This window comes from Bison bison, unplaced genomic scaffold (genome assembly GCF_000754665.1).
Source record: "Bison bison bison isolate TAMUID 2011002044 unplaced genomic scaffold, Bison_UMD1.0 scf7180017864143, whole genome shotgun sequence".
Classification (NCBI taxonomy): domain Eukaryota; kingdom Metazoa; phylum Chordata; class Mammalia; order Artiodactyla; family Bovidae; genus Bison; species Bison bison.
The window spans coordinates 5,479,379-5,498,249 of record NW_011494715.1 but is presented as its reverse complement, the minus strand read 5'-3'; the positions used below and the strand labels follow the sequence as shown (position 1 = coordinate 5,498,249).

Here is an 18,871-nt window from a genome sequence, read left to right as displayed (position 1 = left end):
CAGGCCTTTCTTTGGGATTGGAATGAAAACTGACCTTTTCCAGTCCTGTGGCCACTGCTGAGTTTTCCAAATTTGCTGGCATATTGAGTGCAGCACTTTCACAGCATCATCTTTTAGGATGGTGGCTCAGTGGTAAAGAAATCTGCCTGCCAATGCAGGAGACGCAGGTTCGATCCCTGGGCCAGGAAAATTCCCCTGAAGTAGGAAATAGCAACCCATTCCAGTAATCTTGCCTGGGAAATCCCATGGACAGAGGAGTCTGGTGGGCTACAAATTATGGGGTCACAAAAGAGTGGGACACAACTTAGCAACTAAACAACAACAAACTGCCTACGATAAGATAAGCAGGGATTCAATTTCCTATTTTCTGACTCCATGTCATGTGCTCTTTTCAACTTAATTCAACTCAAAAGAACTTCATGGAGTGCCTTTGGGTGTACTTTCGCAAACAACGCTGTCTCTGCAAGTACTCTGCAGCATCTGCTTGGCACAAAGCATCATGGTGGGCACCATGCGTTCTCCACTGTCAGAATGGCACAAAAACATCTCTGATAGCTGATCTCTACAGCCAGTCCTTCCCCACTCTGATCCACTCCTGACACTGCCATCCAATAATCTTCCTAATCCACTTCCTTAATCACAATAATTCAAAAACTGTCAAAGATGACAACTTCCCATAAAAAGAGAGGCCAAATCTCATCTGCTTCCAAAGCCTTCTATAAAGTGACTCTAACTTACCTGGTAATTTCCCTGCACTTGCTAAGAAAAACCAAATTAATCTCTTCCTTCCTGTCCACATTCGCTTTCTTTATACCTTCCTGCTCTCCCCTTTGGTTCATATGATCACTCAAACCCAGAAGTGAGGCTCAAGTATTTCATCCCCAACTCCTGACAGAGAGTCCCTTCCTTCCAAGACCTTAAAATTTACTGTTGAGCTATAATTAATAATTCAAAACAATACACCATAATTAAATTAGGTGGCACAGATTATAGCTCACAGGGACCTTAAGGAGAGGAATCCAGTAAGGGCTGCAAGAAAGTCTTCAGGAAGAAAAGAACACTTGAAATGGGTTCTGACCAATAGACTAGGATAGGAACTGGCAGAAGTAAAAACCACCCAGGATGAGCAGCAACTGAAAAGCCTTCCCTTCTTCCCTACTTCTTCCCATTTACATCTCATCTAAGCCTCCAGCCAATATCGTCTCCTTCAGGAAGCCTTCCTCAGGTACTAACCAGCATTCTCTTCTCCGCGCTTCTATACCATCACTGTCCCACCCATGACACTCGATCAGGCACTCAGTCCTTCCATATTATATTAACAAACCTCATCTCACTGATCTGGCAGCAATATGTCTCCACGTAGAAAGCACTCAATATTTGTTCAACTAAATTCAGTTCAGCAGCCACTGTTGCCTTCTGTCTTTTAAAAACCCATCAATCATAAGACTGGTTCTTAACTTACCGGGCATCGCCTTTGGAAAGGTTGGTATTTACAGGATTGAGAATAACCTTGTTTGCGTCTACATCCACCACACATTTGGTGTGCAAGTCAATTTCTGCAGATTGAAAAAAGAAAAACAAAAAATGAGTCATTTTTGAAGCAATCTATGTCAGAAAAAGCATTTGACCCAAAAGAAAAAAAAAAATCCAACACTCTTTCAGAACAGAAACACTCAATGAACTAGAAATAGACCGGAACTTCCTCAATTGACCTGATAAAGGGCATCTAAAAAACCTGCAGCTAACTTCACACTTAATGGTAAAAACCTGAACAGCCTACCTACTAACATCAGAAATAAGACAAGGATATCTACACTTGAAACACAACATTTTAGATCAATTATACACCAATTGAAAAAAAAGAAGACAAGGATGTCTACTACTGAGCCTATTCAAGGTTGTACCAGAATTTCTGGTCAGGGCAGTTAAGCAAGAAAAACTAACATAAGGCATCCCAACTGAAAAGAATAAATAAAACTACCTTTATTTGCACAAGATAGGATGTTATATATAGAAAATCCTAAAGAATCCACTAAAAAGCTACTAGAATAAACAGGTTTTGCAAAGTTGTAGGATATGCGATCAATACACAAAAATCAGTTGTTTCCATACACCAGCAATAAAAAATCCAGAAATGAAGTTAAGAAAATTTCATTTATAACACTTTTGATTCATTTATATCAAAAAGATTTAAATGCTTAGGTAAAATCTTAAAAGAAGTGCAAAACATATACACTGAAGAGTCCAAAATATTGTTGAAAGAAATTAAACACTTAAATAGAAAGAAATTATATTCATGAAGTAAAAGACTTAATACTCTTAGGATAGCAATAACTCTCCAATAGAAAAACTCAAGGCAATCCCTATTAAAATCCCAGCCGACTTTTTTTTTTTCTTCCAAAAGTTAACAAGCTGATCCTAATTCTATGTGAAAATGCACGAGACCCAGAATAGCTAAAAAAAACCTTGAAGAACAAAATACAAAGACAGCACTTGTCAATTCTAAACTTACTACACAACTAGAGTAATCATGGTACCAGTAAGAGGACAGATATGTGGTCAATGAGACAGAGAGTCCAAAACTACAGCCAGATTTATGGCCAAATAACAACAGTGCCGAGAAAATCCAGGGGGTGAGTACAGTCATTTCAACAAACGGTGCTAGCACAGCCTCATCAAAACAAAAACTTCTGTGCTTCGAACGATACCATCAGGGAGTCAAAAGGTAATCTACAGAATCGAGAAAATATGTGTGAATCATACATCTAATAAGGGACTTGCATCAGAAAATATAAAGAACTCGTACAACTCAATAATTTTTAAATGGGCAAAGACTGGGATCTCCCTGGTAGTCCGGTAATTAGAACTCCATGCTTCCAGGAGGCATGGGTTCAATCCCAAGCTGGGGAACTAAGATCTCGTATGCCACATGGAACAGTCAAAATAATAAAATAAAATGGGCAAAGATTTGAACAGACACCTCTCCAAAAAAAAAATACAAAAATGGCCAATGACCACAAGAAAAGATGTTCAACATCATTAGACAATGGGGAAATGCAAATGAAAACCACAAGATACCACTTCATACCCACTAGCATAACTAACCTAAATGACATGTAACTAATATAAATACTGTGATATTGCAATTAAAAAAAGAAAAAATAATAAAAGTGTAAATTGGATCATGTCCAAAAAAAGCCAGGTAAGTATAGGTGAGGGCATGGAAAAATTGGAACCTATATACAGTACTGGTGGGAATATAAAATGGTGCAGTCACTTTAGAAAACAGTCTGGCAGTTCCTAATGGTAACACATTAGTAACCTAATGGTTACACATAGAATTAGCATATGACCCAACGACTCCCACTCATAGAGATACACCCAAGAGAAACCTATGTCCATACAAAAGTTTATACATGGAAGTTCAAAGCAGTGTTATTTGGCTATTCATAACAGCTAAAAAGCTAAAAAGCGGAAACAACTCAAGTGTCCTTCAACTAATGGATGGATAAATGTGGTATATCCTTAAAACAGAACACTACTTAGCAATTAAGTAGGTACTGATACATACAGTGGCAGACTTTACTTTTCTGGGCTCCAAAATCACTGCAGATGGTGACTGCGACATGAAATTAAAAGACGCTTGCTCCTTGGAAGAAAAGTTATGACCAACCTAGATAGCATATTCAAAAGCAGAGACATTATTTGCCAACAAAGGTCCATCTAGTCAAGGCTACGGTTTTTCCAGTGGTCACGTATGGATGTGAGAGTTAGACTATAAAGAAAGCTGAGTGCCAAAGAATTGATGCTTTTGAACTGTGGTGTTGGAGAAGACTCTTGAGAGTCCCTTGGACTGCAAGGAGATCCAACCAGTCCACCCTAAAGGAGATCAGTCGTGGGTGTTCATTGGAAGGACTGATGCTGAAGCTGAAACTCCAATACTTCGGCCACCTCATGAGAAGAGCTGACTCACTGGAAAAGACCCTGATGCTGGGAAAGATTGAGGGCAGGAGGAGAAGGGAATGACAGAGGATGAGATGGTTGGATGGCATCACCGACTCAATGGACATGAGTTTGATTTAAGCTCCGAGAGTTGATGATGGACAGGGAGGCCTGGCGTGCTGCAGTCCATGGGGTCACAAAGAGTTGGACACGACTAAGCAACTGAACCGAACTGATACATACTAAAACACAGATGTAGTCTGTGCTAAGTGAAAGAAGCCAGTCACAAAAGACCATATATTGTAAGATTTTACTTATTTCTAACATTCAGAACAGGCAAATAAGAGACGGAAAATAGACTAGTTATTACCTAGAGCTGAGGCGTGACTGCCAGCGGGTATAGGTTTCTATTGGGGGGTGATGCAGATGTCCTAAAATTGTGCTGATAGTTTTCACAACCGCATGAGTGCAGTAAAAACGACTGTTGTGGCTGAACGGTATGGAATCGAACTGCATCTTTAAGTTTGGGGGTTTTTTTTTAATGTATACAGGCCACATCATGTTCTCTTATTTTCATATTCCTCTACATTTCTGACCCAAAGTATGCAACAGTTTCTGTTTGCCTTATCTCTACTACGCAAAGATATGCTCTAACGAAAGAAACTGCGCTCCACTGGAGTCATTTTGTATTTTCCTAAGAACCTTGGCCAAATGTCAATGTCAAACGCATTACAACTTTAGAGTATTCCCACTGCCAGGAAAGAGGATTTATTTTTTGTTTGACTGCTTTAATTTACATAACTGAGACAAATGAAAAACAAACAAAACAAAAATTTCCTTTCCCGTCCTACCACAAAACTCAACTTTTCTCATATCAGTTATTTTATCAATACATTTGTTTGCAAAGACATATTCTATAAATACAAAAAAATTTAGTGGTCGGGCTTTTAGCCAATACATTTTTTAGGCAAAGAGAACTGAAAAGAAAACAGAGCTATGTTTTATCCAGGTGTGGAAGACTAACCCCTGAAGGCTTATATTTCACTGTGGTCAACTAGTATTAAAGTCTATTTCTAATACTTGTGTTTAAATCCACTCTATACTGTCACAGAAATGCTGCAAGAAAGCCTTAGTCACAATGAAGAAACTTTTCAAGCCCTTATCTTTACTTCTTCCTTTCCTTAGGCCCAGGCTTCCCAGGAGGTCCCCAGGTAAAGAATCTGCCTGCCAATGCATGAGACACAGGTTCAATCCCTGGATTGGGAAGATCTCCTAGAGAAGAAATTAGCAACCCACTGCAGGATTTTTGCCTGGGAAATCCCATGGCCAGAGAAGCCTGGCAGGCTACAGTCCATTGGGTCGCAAAAGAGTTGGACACGACTAAGCATGCACGCAACACTCCTTAGGCCCAGAGCTCAAGTTTGCACACATCGTACTCTGTTAATACCACCCCTTTATGACCTCTGACCATGCTGTGGCCAGCCCCATATGTGTATACTATACACAAATGCATTATCAAGCCTCCGGAAATTGTACTGACTCAGAATCTGCTATCTCACCACCCACCACAAATATAGATATTAGTTTCTTGCAAGAACGTCTGGTCTGAGCAAAGGAGCTGCATGTATAGTTCTGTATCAGAAGTGCACATCTAAAATGCATGCCTGCAAAGCTGTAAATCAAGTACTTCCCCCACCCCCACCAGAGTTTTGCCTTCATTTCAGATGATCTGGAATTGAGAAAGGATTCAAACATTTTCCTTCAATATTTGTAGGCTTTTCTCCTATACTCTTCACAGCTCCTCCATCTTACCCCTCATGACTTCTCTAGATACATTAATAATTTGAAAACATTTAGTGGCATGATTAAGGAACTAATTCCCAGAAAATCCTTTATAATTCAAAGAACTGCTACTGCTAAGTTGCTTCAGTCGTGTCCAACTCTGTGTGACCCCATAGACGGCAGCCCACCAGGCTCCCCCATCCCTGGGATTCTCCAGGCAAGAACACTGGAGTGGGTTGCCATTTCCTTCTCCAGTGCATGAAAGTGAAAAGTGAAAGTGAAGTCGCTCAGTCGTGTCCAACTCTTAGCGACCCCATGGACTGCATGCAGCCTACCAGGCTCCTCCATCCATGGGATTTTCCAGGCAAGAGTACTGGAGTGGGGTGGCACTGCCTTCTCTGTTCAAAGAACTATCCAATAGCTAATATAGTCAACCTAAGCTCATTTTGTCCTAAAGAGGGCAACCCGAACAAAAGTCTCTACATTTAACCCTCTGGAGGTGGCCTTTAAAATTATAAACAACTATCTTCACTTCTTTATTGCTCAGTTTTTATTATCAAATAAAATTCCACCCCAGTGCTGTTACAAGAAGGTTTTCCACATACTGTTTAGAATATGGGTGGAACATCCAGGACACACATCCAAGCAAATAAGAGCAGTGAAGAGAGTTTAAGGGTCAGATTCTCTGGTTGCTCAGACGGTAAAGAATCTGCCTCCAATGCAGGAGACAGGGGTTTGATCCCTGGGTCGTGAAGATCCCCTGGAGAAGGGAATGGCAACCCACTCTAGTATTCTTGCCTGGAAAACTCCATGGACAGAGGAGCTTGGTGGGCTATAGTCCATGGGGTCGCAAACAGTCAGACATGACTGAGTGACTAACATACACAAAAAATTAAGGGTCAAATATATGAAAAGCATTTTACATCTAGATGTCATCAATGCTTAAATAAAATTATACTGCTTCAAAATTCTAAATATGACACCTTCTCCATGGAAAACTTCTTGCTCTATATTTCTTAGAAAGCAAAGAAAGTGAAAGTAAAGTCGTGTCTGACTCTTTTGCGACCACATGGACTGTAGCCTACCAGGCTCCTTCACCCACGGATTTTCCAGGCAAGAGTTCCGTAACGGATTTGCTATTTCGTTCTCCAGGGGATCTTCCGAACCCAGGGATCAAACCCGGGTCTCCTGCATTGCAGGCAGACCCTTTACCGTCTGAGCCACCAGGGAAGCCCCTTAGAAAGCAAAGCCATGATTAAATTGCAATGCCAATTCCTTCTTTTTGAAAGATTTTTTAAAAATAAATTATAAGAATACAAAAAAAAAAAAGAAATTGCAATGCCAAATTTAGGCCTTAAATTTAAGCTGGATTTAAAAAAAGAAAAAAATTTAAACACCTACCAAAAATCCAAAAGTAAACACCTTCCTCTTAGTCTGGAACAACACTTTGGTTAAAAAGATAAAAGATCTAGCTGTTATGCTCTACCCGTGTAAAAACAGTGTGAAAGTGAACATGAACACACATGAACACCCATGTTCACAGCAGCATTATTCACAACAGCTAAAAGGTGGAAGCAACCCGACTTTCCATCAATGGATGAATGGATAAACAGAATGTGGTGTGTGTGTATATATATGTATATGTATATATTTTTTTTCCAATGGAAAATGATTCAATCTTTAAAAAGAATGAAATTCTGCTAAAACATGTACGAACCTTGAAGACATTGTATTAAGAAAAATAAACCAGTCACAAAGGATAAGTTTTGCAGGATTCCACTTGTATGAGACACTTCCAGTAGTCAAAGTCAGAGATAAATAGTGTGACAGTAGCTGCCAGGGGTGGGGCTAAAGGGTCCACAGGGAGTTAGTATCTCACGGGTACGGAGTTTCAGTTCTGCAAGATAAAAAAGTTCTAGAGATGGATGGTGGTGACAGTTCCATAACAATGTTCATGTACTTAATGCCACTGAACTGTACACTTAAAAGTGGTTTAAGATGGTCAATTTTATATCTATCTTACCACAATAAAAATAGTACTAAATACTCATCATTAGTATAATAAGTAACACATGGACAACAGCTTACTTCCAGGGAAGCATAAAATAGTAAGATTCGTATTTAATCAGCACTATGTCTGAAAAGCAATAAAAAATGAGAGTGATCCTAGAGTACTGCTGTAAGTGCTGTAAGTTTATGTTATGACTAATCAACTTTTACAGTACTCAGAACCATGAATGCTTTGATGTATCCACGGTCCTTAGAAAAAGACGGACAGATAGAAATTTACTCCACTAACATTGAAGACTCCATATTATTTTCCAAACAGCATCTTTTTCTAGGTCAAGTTCCTCAAGATGAATAAAATATTAACAGCTGACAATTCAGTTTACTCAGCCAGCAAATTAGTCACCTTGTAAAAGTGAATAATAATTTGAAATGAGTCTTTCTTCAATGCGATGGCTCTGTCTCCAATGACATCATAGTCAAAGATGGGCAGGGCCTGGGAGACTCCCTTTACATAACTCATGTTCTGTCTGGGGAGATGCATCATTCTCAGAGCGGACAAAATAATTCCGAGTTGTCCATTCAGTAATCTGCCTAATTCTCCAGAAAATTAATAATAATTTTCAGACCAAACCTACTCAGAAATACAAATAAACCTCCCTTTACCTATCTATAACTTACTGTTAAATTCACAATTGTCCATTTTTAAAAGGAAGATAGTAAATTATTGATATCTGTAAGAGTCACATCTTAGATTGCAAATTTTGCATGCTTTATATAGTTCTATTTTCAATAATCTGTGTCATAAACAGTATTTTTACATGTCTGTGTATGGAAGAGCTTGTTTTCCCAAAGGGAATGTAGTAGTCTTATTAGAATAGGAAATAAGACTTATAGTTCTTTACTATAATTACAAGTGGCTTGGGCCCCTTTTGAGGCACACTGACCCAAGGAGAAAAAAAGGATGTGATGCCAGGGAGGCCTGGTGAGCTGCAGTCCACAGGGTCACAAAGAGCTGGACACAACTGGACACGAACAATGACCCAAGCAGAAAAAAAGGGATGTGATGCCACACAGGAAAAAAAAACAAAGTAGTAGTTTGCTTTCTAGTAAGAGATGTATAAAATATCCTAATCACCTACTTCTATGTTTTTACCACTGAACATGAGAATCTATTCAATAAACAAAAGATAAAATGTAACTGAGTTCTAATACGGCTAAAGAAATAACTGAGGACTGAGGGAAAATCCTAGACAAGACGCCTGGTAAGGGGAAGAGAGATGATAACACCAAAACAACTGAAATACTCTTGAGTCTATTTTCAAGAAACCAATTGACTTCACAGGGTTAGGAAGTAGGTCTTTAAAAACGTGGAAGGCAAAACCAGAATAAACAAATTTATCTTGAAAAAAGAAGAACCAGAAAGACCAGTGTTACCAGTTTCAAACTTACTACAAAGCTATACTAATCAGACAGTGGGGTACTAACCTAAGAACAGACATATAAATCAACGGAATAGAACTGAGAATCCAGATATATGCTGTCACATTTATGGTCAACTAATTTTCAACAAGGGTGCCAAGACAATCCAAGGGGAAAATATGGTCATTTCAACAAAGGGCACTAGGATAATTGTGTATCTACATGCGGAAAGATCAAATTGATTTCTACCTCACCTTCATTCAAAAAGTAATTCCAGGGGTTTCCTGGTGTCCTGATGGCTAGGATTCCGGGCTTCTGCGGCCAAGGGTCGGGAACTGACATCCCATAAGCCACACAGCCAACAAAAATAAATTTTAAAAACTAACTCCAAACAAATCAAAGACCTAAATAAATGCATCAGCTAAAACTATAAAACGCTTAGAAAATATACACATTAAATCCACATGACTATGAGTTAGGCACTGGTTTCTTAGCAATCAAATCAAAAGCGCAAGCAACAAAAGGAAAAACCAGATAAATTGGACCACATCAAAATGAAAAACTTTTGTGCTTCAAAGGACACCACTGAAAGAATGAAAAGGCAACCCACATGCTCAAGAAAATATCTGCAAATCACATATCTGTTACAGGACTGGCATCCAGAACATATAAAGAACTCTAAGAATTCAATAATAATTAAAAAAAAAAAAAGATAACCCAATTTTAAAAATAAGAATAGGGTTTGAATAGAGATCTCTGAAAATATATACAAATGGCCAACAGGCACATGAAAAGATGCTTAATTAAGATTATTAGACATTGGGGACAAGCAAATCAAAAATCATAATGAGACTCCACTTCACACCCATTAGGATGGCAATCAAAAAGAAGGACAATAAAACTGACGGGGAAGACATGTAGAAACTGAAACCCTCACACATTGTTGGAGGCAATGTAAAACAGTGCAGTAACTCTGGAAGACCGTCTAGCAGTTCCGCAGAAGTTAGAGTTACTACATGACCCAGAAATTCCACTTCTATGTTTATACATACGCAAGAGACATGAAAATACACAATAACTTATTATTACATTACACAAATGTTCATGATTCATTAATAGCCAAAAACTGGGAACAAGCCAGATGCCTATCAACTGAGAAGGGGCATCCAAGCGCAGCACATCCACGTCACAGAATATTGCTGTGCTGTGCTTAGTCACTCAGCCTGATTCTCTGGGACCCCGTGGACTGCCGTCCGCCAGGCTCCTCAGTCCTTGGGGATTCCCCAGGCAAGGATACTGGAGTGGGTTTCCATCCCTCCTCCAGGGGATCTTCCCAACCCAGGGATTAAACCCAGGTCTCCCACATTCCAGGCGGATTCTTTACCATCTGAGCCATCAGGTAAGCCCCACAGAATATCATTCAGCCTTAAAAAGGAATGAACTGTTGATTCATGCTACATCATGGATAAGTCCTAAAGGACTTATGCCAAGGGAAAGGAGTCAGATACAAAAGTCCATAAATCATGTGATTCCATTTATATGAAGGTCCAGAATAGGGAAATCCACAGAGACAAGAAGTAGATTAGGGGCTGTGGGGAGAGGGGAGGAGATGGGAGTGGGGGTGGATGGAGAGTAACCGCTAACCAGAGAGTGTCTCCCATAGGGACGATAAAAAATGTTCTGGAATCCGATAGTGGTGATCATTGCACAACTCTGCAAATACACTAAAAGCCACTGAATTACACACTTTTGATAGGTGAATTCATCTCAAAACAGCTCAGAAGGAATGGTCCCACCACCATCGATGGATGTAAACTATGGTTCAAGTCCCTCAGCCACACTTCTAGTTAATCACAACTTTGAAGAACCAGCCAACCCAATTCTCACTCACAGTTAATAACCTCACATTCTACCTCACCAAGAAAATCAAACACTCTAAGGCTTCCCCATTGTATAATTATCCTCTTCCCTCTATATTTCAAAAATTCCCCACTCTATTGACTATTTCTCCCTATTGATAAAAAGGCTCAAACAATTCCCAGTCTTGGGTTGGTGGGGAGCGGGGGGGCCTGTTGCTCATTTCCAGAAGACCATTCTTTACCATGGCTTTCTATATGGCATTTCTTGAAAGAAAACTCACGTATGCTCACTGCCTCCATATGAGCACACACACTGATTTCTCGGCCCACTACCAACACACCAACAGGAATTCATTCATTCAATCAAAATTATTCTTCTGCCATTCTTCACCCTGGGCCACCACATTCCTTTCACCTGCTTTTCCTTATGCCTGTCTTCTCAGCCTCTGTGACTTCCTCCTTCAGGAACATGCCTTGATTTGGTATTCTATAAGATCTTCTAAATATAGTAACAACGTCCAAATCTACCCGAAAGTCCAGTCCCTTATTTTCAGCCTCCTGTACAATAGCTTTCTCGATCCACCCCTTGGCTGCACTTCAGAACCTAAAACTCAACAAGTCTGTTACATTTCTTCCAGGCATGCACTACATCTTATCTGAAGTTGTAGGTGCAGTGGGTGGCACGTGATCAGCACTGACTAAATACGGTTGAATGTCTAACAATAGAGCTCATAACTGCCCATACCTCTACCTTAAAACCTGCTTCTCCCACATTTCAGATCTCAATTGGTGACACCAGCACTCATTCACTTAGTCATCTAAACTGGAAGCTCTGCAGTCATCCCAAATTTCCTAGGGCTTCCCCTATGGCTCAGTTGGTAAAAATCCGCCTGCAATGCGGGAGACCTGGGTTCGATCCGTGGAGAAGGGAAAGGCTACCCACTCCAGTATTCTGGCTTAGAGAATTCCACGGACTGTATAGTTCATGGGGTCGCAAAGAGTCGGACACAACTGAGCAACTTGCACTGTATTTCCTAAATCCTGGCTGCTTTCACACCTTGAAATGCAAGGCCACACAGGCACTTTGCCTCGCCCACCTCTCAGGAGTGCGGTACCAGCCAGCAACTTCCAGGACAAATAGCAGGTTTGCTCACCGCTTAAGAGCAATGGGGTTCCCCAGCTCAGTGCTCCTCAGATGCAAACCAAACCCACTGATTGCTCAGCATCCACATTGCTGGACCCCTCCACATCACTCCTGTGGGATCTGCAGGCAAAATCTGACCCCAAAGTCCTGTGTCTTTCACCAGCATCCATCTAACAGCAACAAGCTCATGTATCAGCTTGTGAGCAAGGTAAAGATGCAGACCTTAATTTCTCCTCCGAGAGCATCTCTGTAACAGCGCCACTGCCCCTTTCAAAAACCTAGACATTTGCGACACCACAGATGGACTCCGAGGAATGTACTGCACTAAGCAAATCAAACACGGTATGATTTCATTTATATAAAAAATATAAATATGAAGAATATAAAATAAAACTCACAGACACAGAGGACAGACCAGTGGTTACAGAGGAGAAGAGGGCTGGAGGCTGGTAAACTGGGTGAAGGGAGCTAACTGTTTGGTGACATGGTTACTAGACTTATTGTAGGGATCACGTCTTAAGAGTTAAGTTGTACACCTGGAACTAATATGTTACACACCAACTTTACCTAAAACAAACCTACAGTCACTGCACCCCTTATCCTGTCCGAGATCCCCCCTGAATCTGCCTGAGCCTCACTTCAGTAACTTCATTCTGCTCTGCTCCCCACAAACCTCTTGATTTCAGTGAAGCCACCTTCCATCACTCCTCTCGTCCCCCACTCGCCACATTCTTCCAGCTTTTCCGAGAAAGCACAGAATTTAAAGGCTGTGGCTCCAGAGTTGAACTGCCCAGAATTCAATCCTCCGTTCCTCTACCTGATAATCATGTGATTTGGTGCAAGTAGTAACTCTGTCCAAGTTTCCATTTTGTCTGTAAAATGAGTTATCGTATAAATTCTCCTAGCATTTTTGGAAAGATTGACCAAAATAATCTAGTTCAGTACTCTCTTTAACTGTTATTTACACAGATACTGTATGCTTCCTGTTGTTTGAACTTTTACAGCTAAATTCCCCACTGTTCTTGCAAATATCTGGCTAATTCCTGCATCCACCTTTTGCTAAGTTCAACAACTCATGCTATGCACCCCACTTGCCTTGTCTTCCTCCTGGTCAATTGCCTTCAACCCATTCCTCATCATTTTCAAGTCCCACCCCCATTTCTTTAATTCATAAGACACTGTTGGGACTTCCCTGGCACTCCATGCTTCAAGTGCAGGGGGCAGAGGTTCAAATCCTGGTCAGGGAACTAAGATTCCACACGCCGTCTGGCAAGGCCAAAAAAAAAAAGCACTATTGCTGACTTGTGTACTGTATTCTTGTGTGTGTCTGTGTGAACCCACCTGCCAGTGAAAGAGACATAAGAGACTTGGGAAGATCTTCTGGAGGAGGGCACAGCAACCCACTCCAGTATTCTTCTAGAGAATCCCATAGACAGAGGAGCCTGGCAGGCCACAGTCCATAGAGTCGCAAAGAGTTGAACTGAAGCCAACTTAGCATATAGAATGCATGTACTGTATCCTTATAACTGACTCACCTTGTGTACCTCTTACTACCAACCAGACAGTAAGTTCTGTTGGTCAAAGATCTGACTTATGCTTTTCATATATCGTGCACATCTTTGAAAATTACACAAACTCAGGAATGCAGCATCCCTCTAAAGATCATCATGTCTGATATAGTAGTAAAAGCACAAGCTTTAATGGCAAAACAGAAGAAATTCAGGCTTCAAAATCCTGGTTTTGTAATTCTGGGCAAGTTACCTAACTTCTCTGAGATTGTGTTCAATAGAAATTCTGTAACCACCTTTCAAACTTATTTCAAGAACAATGTATAAAAAGGAATGAACTCTGTAGCTCACAAATAGAAATTTTCCTCCAATCAACACATGTTAAATTGAATAGGCTAATTCATTCCGTCTATTAGTCATTCTGTCGTGTCTGACTCTTTGTGACCCCATGGACTGTAGCCTGCCAGGCTCCTCTGTCCATGGGATTCTCCAGGCAAGAAGACTGGAGTAGGTAGCCATTTCCTCCTCCAGGGGATCTTCCTGACCCTAGGATTGAACTGGGTCTCCTACACTGCAGGCAGATTCTTTACCTTCCGAGCCAATACCAGCTTTTAAAGATACCACCAGCTTCTGAGAGTTAAAGCCCAGTACCAGTTAAGTTGTGGACTTCATGTCCCTTACACCAGCCAGTTTCAGACACTTTCCTAATGATTACACTGCTTCTGCCTGCCAAGCTTTAAGAACATGCTCTTTTGAATACAAAGGGAAACTGATCAGCGAGCACAGAGATCAATAATAAATCCATTTCCACCCAGTAAGCAGCTCAATTCATCTGCTTAACCAATAGTTTTGCCGGTGGTTTCTTCCATCTTCAGAACTTAAGAAATGGAAAAGCTGTCACTGGTCACTGTTTTATGGAAGTGCGAGTCGAGGCAGGAGGGTAGGGGAATGGAGCAGTGGGGAGGGATGAACATAAAATGCCAATTCAAACAAATTTTGATTTGATAAACTTGTACTTTCTTCCCCCAAAGCCTCTGGTCCAATGCGTATAAATCCCACTTTCAGTCATTGAGCTGACAGTAGAAACAGAAGAATGTTGTGATAGATGTGTCTCGTCCTCTATTAGCATATCGAGCAGATGCTAAGAGAACAAGAGTCTTCTGTTTCAGAAAATATATCAGAAATTTCCATCCACAGTCACCCCTAATCCCTAACTCCAACACCAGTTATCTCTCTCTGAGAACGCTTCAGAACCAGCAGTGGGTTCCAAGTCAGAAAATACCTTCCTGTTTCAAACAGATCCTCCCGCCCCACACCGCACCTTGCCTTCCCGGGGATCACCATGTGCTTCCTCACTGACCACCGGGGTCTTCCAACAGTCCTTCCAACAGGGTCCTCCTACAGTCCCAGTTTCGCCTTTTTATTATTATTATTATTATTGAAGGATAATTCCTTTACAGAATTTTGCTGCCTTCTGTCAAACCTCAACACAAATCAGCCATAGATATACATACGTCCTCTCCCTTTTGGCCCTCCCTCCCTCATCTGTCTTCGGATTCACGCCTGCTCACTTGGTGTTGACTGGTCTCCTTCCTCTCTGGTGGCTTCGTTTTTCACCACATTGCCCAGCGATGCCCCGAATCAGTTTACCTTACCCAGGCTTTGCAACCTGCCCTGAGATCTGGCTATCTTTCTCATCATGCTTGAGTCTTGAGACCCACACAAAGTTCTATTAATAAAAAGCTGAACGGGGCACATGGACCTGCCACCCTGAAGCTAGACTTTCGGGCCCCCTGCAGCCTCGCCTGATCTTTCTAATCTCACCTGTCTCTTGTCCCCTTGACAGAGCCCTCCTCCCTGGCAGGCTTACCTCAACTCTGAGCCTCCCCTTGTGCCTTTGCTCTCAGGCCGTACTTCCTTCTCAAAGAACCAATTTCCCCTACTCCTCTCTTCTCCCGCGGGAAACCTGTTCCAACCACAAGCTCCCTCCCTCCACAGAGAAGACTTCCCTAATCACCAGGCTTTGAGGGATCTTTCTAAATTCCTACATCTCCCTCTCATACACCTGGCATTTAGTCACTAGCAATCTGCTACAGGTGTTTTTACCTTGTAATCCTATCTTTTCATAGGACAGTCATTTCCTCATGAGCATACAACATAAAGCGCACTGTATTTATTTCGTTTGTCTTGGCCATGCCACGGAGCATGCAGCATTTTAGTTCCCTGATCAGGAATCAAACTTGTGCCCACTGCAGAGGAAGCCCAGAGTCCTAATGAATGAACCACCTAGGAAGCCCCACTGTAAAGCACACGTTAAAAATATGAATGCTCTAATAGCAGCCAACACTAAGAGAAAGTGTTTAGGAAATAAAATTCCCCCAACAAGAACACCCAATCTCATTTTTCCACATTTCTTTCCAGCCCTTGCCCGTTCCTATTGGTATTTTTACATAGTAGTACTATAATAGTAGGTCCAGCCATACAGTTACACATACTGTTTTACATTCTGCTTTTTCTAACATAAGGAAGTCTTCCTTGTTAAACGGTTTTGATTTTCATCATTTTTAACGTCTATAAATATCTTATCCACTGAGATAGTAGACTGTAATTCACTTAAGCACTGACTTCTACTTGACATTAGTCTTTGTATCTTTCACCATAATGATGATTCTTCTCTGTGACTTTCACTGCATCAAGTACTGAAATGCAAACCAAACCCTTGAGAAATCCCTGCTAAAATAAACGTATTGACCATGCTTCCTAACACCCAAAATAACCCATTTCACTGTTTTTTTCTTCTTTCTAGCTAAATTTCTAATGTAATTTTTGGTTTCATCACACCTCAGGTTAGGTAGACAGCGAATACATTTCCCAAACAGTTTTTTACCTAGATTTATTTTGATAGTTAATCTCACACACATTTAAGCCACAGGAAGTCCCTTGAGGGAAGGCAATAAAATCCCATACTATCTAATATAAGGTAGGCACCTGGCAGGCATTCAATGAATATTAAATATTTTTTAAGCCATCTAAAGTTATAAAACATCAAATTACTGAACAGGAGATGTCGCTGACCTAACTAGTGCCATCAGTTATTCGTGTAAAACTTCGGCTCATTTAATAATTAGATTGGTTAATAATGTATGAACAGGTGTTCCTTACAGTACACAGAACACAGCCAGGTTACTTGGTGAGCTATACACGTCTCAGAGATGACATGAAAAGACAAACAAACAGAACTGCAAACAGAACTCCCAGATCTCATGACAAAACAAGCTTAACCCCTTTGACTTCAGCTGTTCAAGTTCATACTTCAGAGGAAGAAAAGCAAAAAAAAAAAAGTCGTAGTATTAAAACTATGTAAAATTACACAGGCATGTGAATACAAACTGAAATGAAAATAAGAAAACGAGTGTGAATTGTTATGGTGAAAGAATGTTGGAGACGTCTTCCTTTTTATTTTTTGTTTTCTTAGTATAATGTTAAAATGTATAACAAGAAATATATTCCCGACAAATGCATATTCATTAATCATTACAATTCTTGCTATTACTGAAGTAGACCTAAAGCTGAATGTTCAAATAACTAAGTTCCCCAAGCCCACATAAAGTTTAGCAAATGGAAAGAAACCAACCATCCACCTTAATACCTAAGCCCAGTCAGATACTGAATCACATGAAGAACTTAATGGTACACTAGAAACTTTTTGCCAATTTAAGATTTTCCTCAACAGGTAGCTAATGGGATTCCAAGAATCATTCAGAATGATACATGGCAGAAACCAACACAATATTGTAAAGCAATTATCTTCCAATTAAAAAAAAATTTTTTAATAGAAGAAAAATAAAAGAGAAAAATATTATACAAAATAAGTAAGTCTTTATAGAGTAAAACTACATCATCCCAGGAATCCAGTCTCATCTCATTCTCACTGGTGAAGAGTCATTTCTGAGATTGCTTCTGGCACTAATCTGCCAAGGGAGAAACAATTATGACGAAAAGTTTACCATTCACCATAATTATATACTATTACTTAATACATTAGTTTTCCCAGAAGTAATAATTGGTCAAATAATTTTTTTCATAATTACTGGAAAGGAATATGGCTTGGTTTTAGCCTTTTTAAGCAAACTCAACACAGCAGTTTAAAAATCACTGGCTTCAGAATTCCACTCCATTGTATTCCACTAGATCCTCGAGATGTATGTAAATGACTCCTTTAGGACAAAACAGAAATAGAACCACTTTTAATTATCTATAACAATCACTGAAAAAAAAAAAAGTCCACATGCACTCAGGAACTGTAAGAGATGGCACTAAATCAAAGAGGCAGTTTACCACAAATAATGCACTTCTATTTAAAGGGTAAAGGATCTATGCTTACACCTTAATTTTAAAATGAGTTCAAAAGAACAGCTAACGTCTACTCCAAAACTCTAAGTATTACTCTATGCATCCCTTGAAACTCTAATACTGACACTTACAATCTAATCAATGACTATGTGTAAGTAAAAAGGATAGTACTTCCTTGGAAAACTGAAATTCAAAGCAGCGGGAGGGAAAGAATGAAGAATTTTAATTGAGAGTTAACTGCCTCTTTTTAGCACTGACATTTCCCAAGTTTTCGGTGAACAGGAAATTTTTTAAATGTGCTGAAATCACCCTTACAGAATCAAATCCCAGCTACTTTGCCTTTTCTGTGGCTTCGTGTTTTGTTTTGTTTCTAAATCACTGTGATGGTAATATGCTTGAAATGAACTGAAATAAAGCTGCCTGAACTGCTTTAAGACCAGAAGCTTTCGGAAACTTTCATAGTTCATCTAAGTTCTTTCATTTTGTCAGAGTGTGCAGCTGGTGAGGCCAAGACTGAAGACCCAAAACGTGCACTCTTTGAGAAGGTAAAGTAGTTAAGTTCTTAGGGAAAAATTCTTGTGTGTCATCTGACAGCCTTTAGCCAACCAAGCAACGACAGGAGGAATCACCAACTCAAAAAAAAAAAAAAAAAAAGCCAGTGAGTCAACCTGTTGATCTGTATGTCTCAACATACAGCAAAGACAACCAGAAAGCAAACCAATTTCTACACAGACCTAAACCACACTGAACTATGAACAAATAAGTTGTGAAAACGACTTAATGATTCTGTTACTTACACGAATATTCGCACTGAGAGCCTTACCAATTGAAAAGTCATCTCCTGGGACTCTAAT

The 18,871-nt window shown here is 40.1% G+C and overlaps 1 protein-coding gene across 1 annotated transcript in view; it reads right to left on the bottom strand.

The window, feature by feature from the left end:
- KIF13B (kinesin family member 13B) overlaps positions 1–2,167 on the bottom strand; it is a 194,849-nt gene extending 192,682 nt beyond the window's left edge. Inside the window, exon 1 of the mRNA XM_010840317.1 lies at positions 1,463–2,167. Coding sequence (XP_010838619.1) covers positions 1,463–1,593 — 131 coding nt within the window. The 5' untranslated portion in view covers positions 1,594–2,167. The remainder of the gene's footprint in view (positions 1–1,462) is intronic.
- Between the last annotated feature and the right edge of the window lie 16,704 nt (positions 2,168–18,871).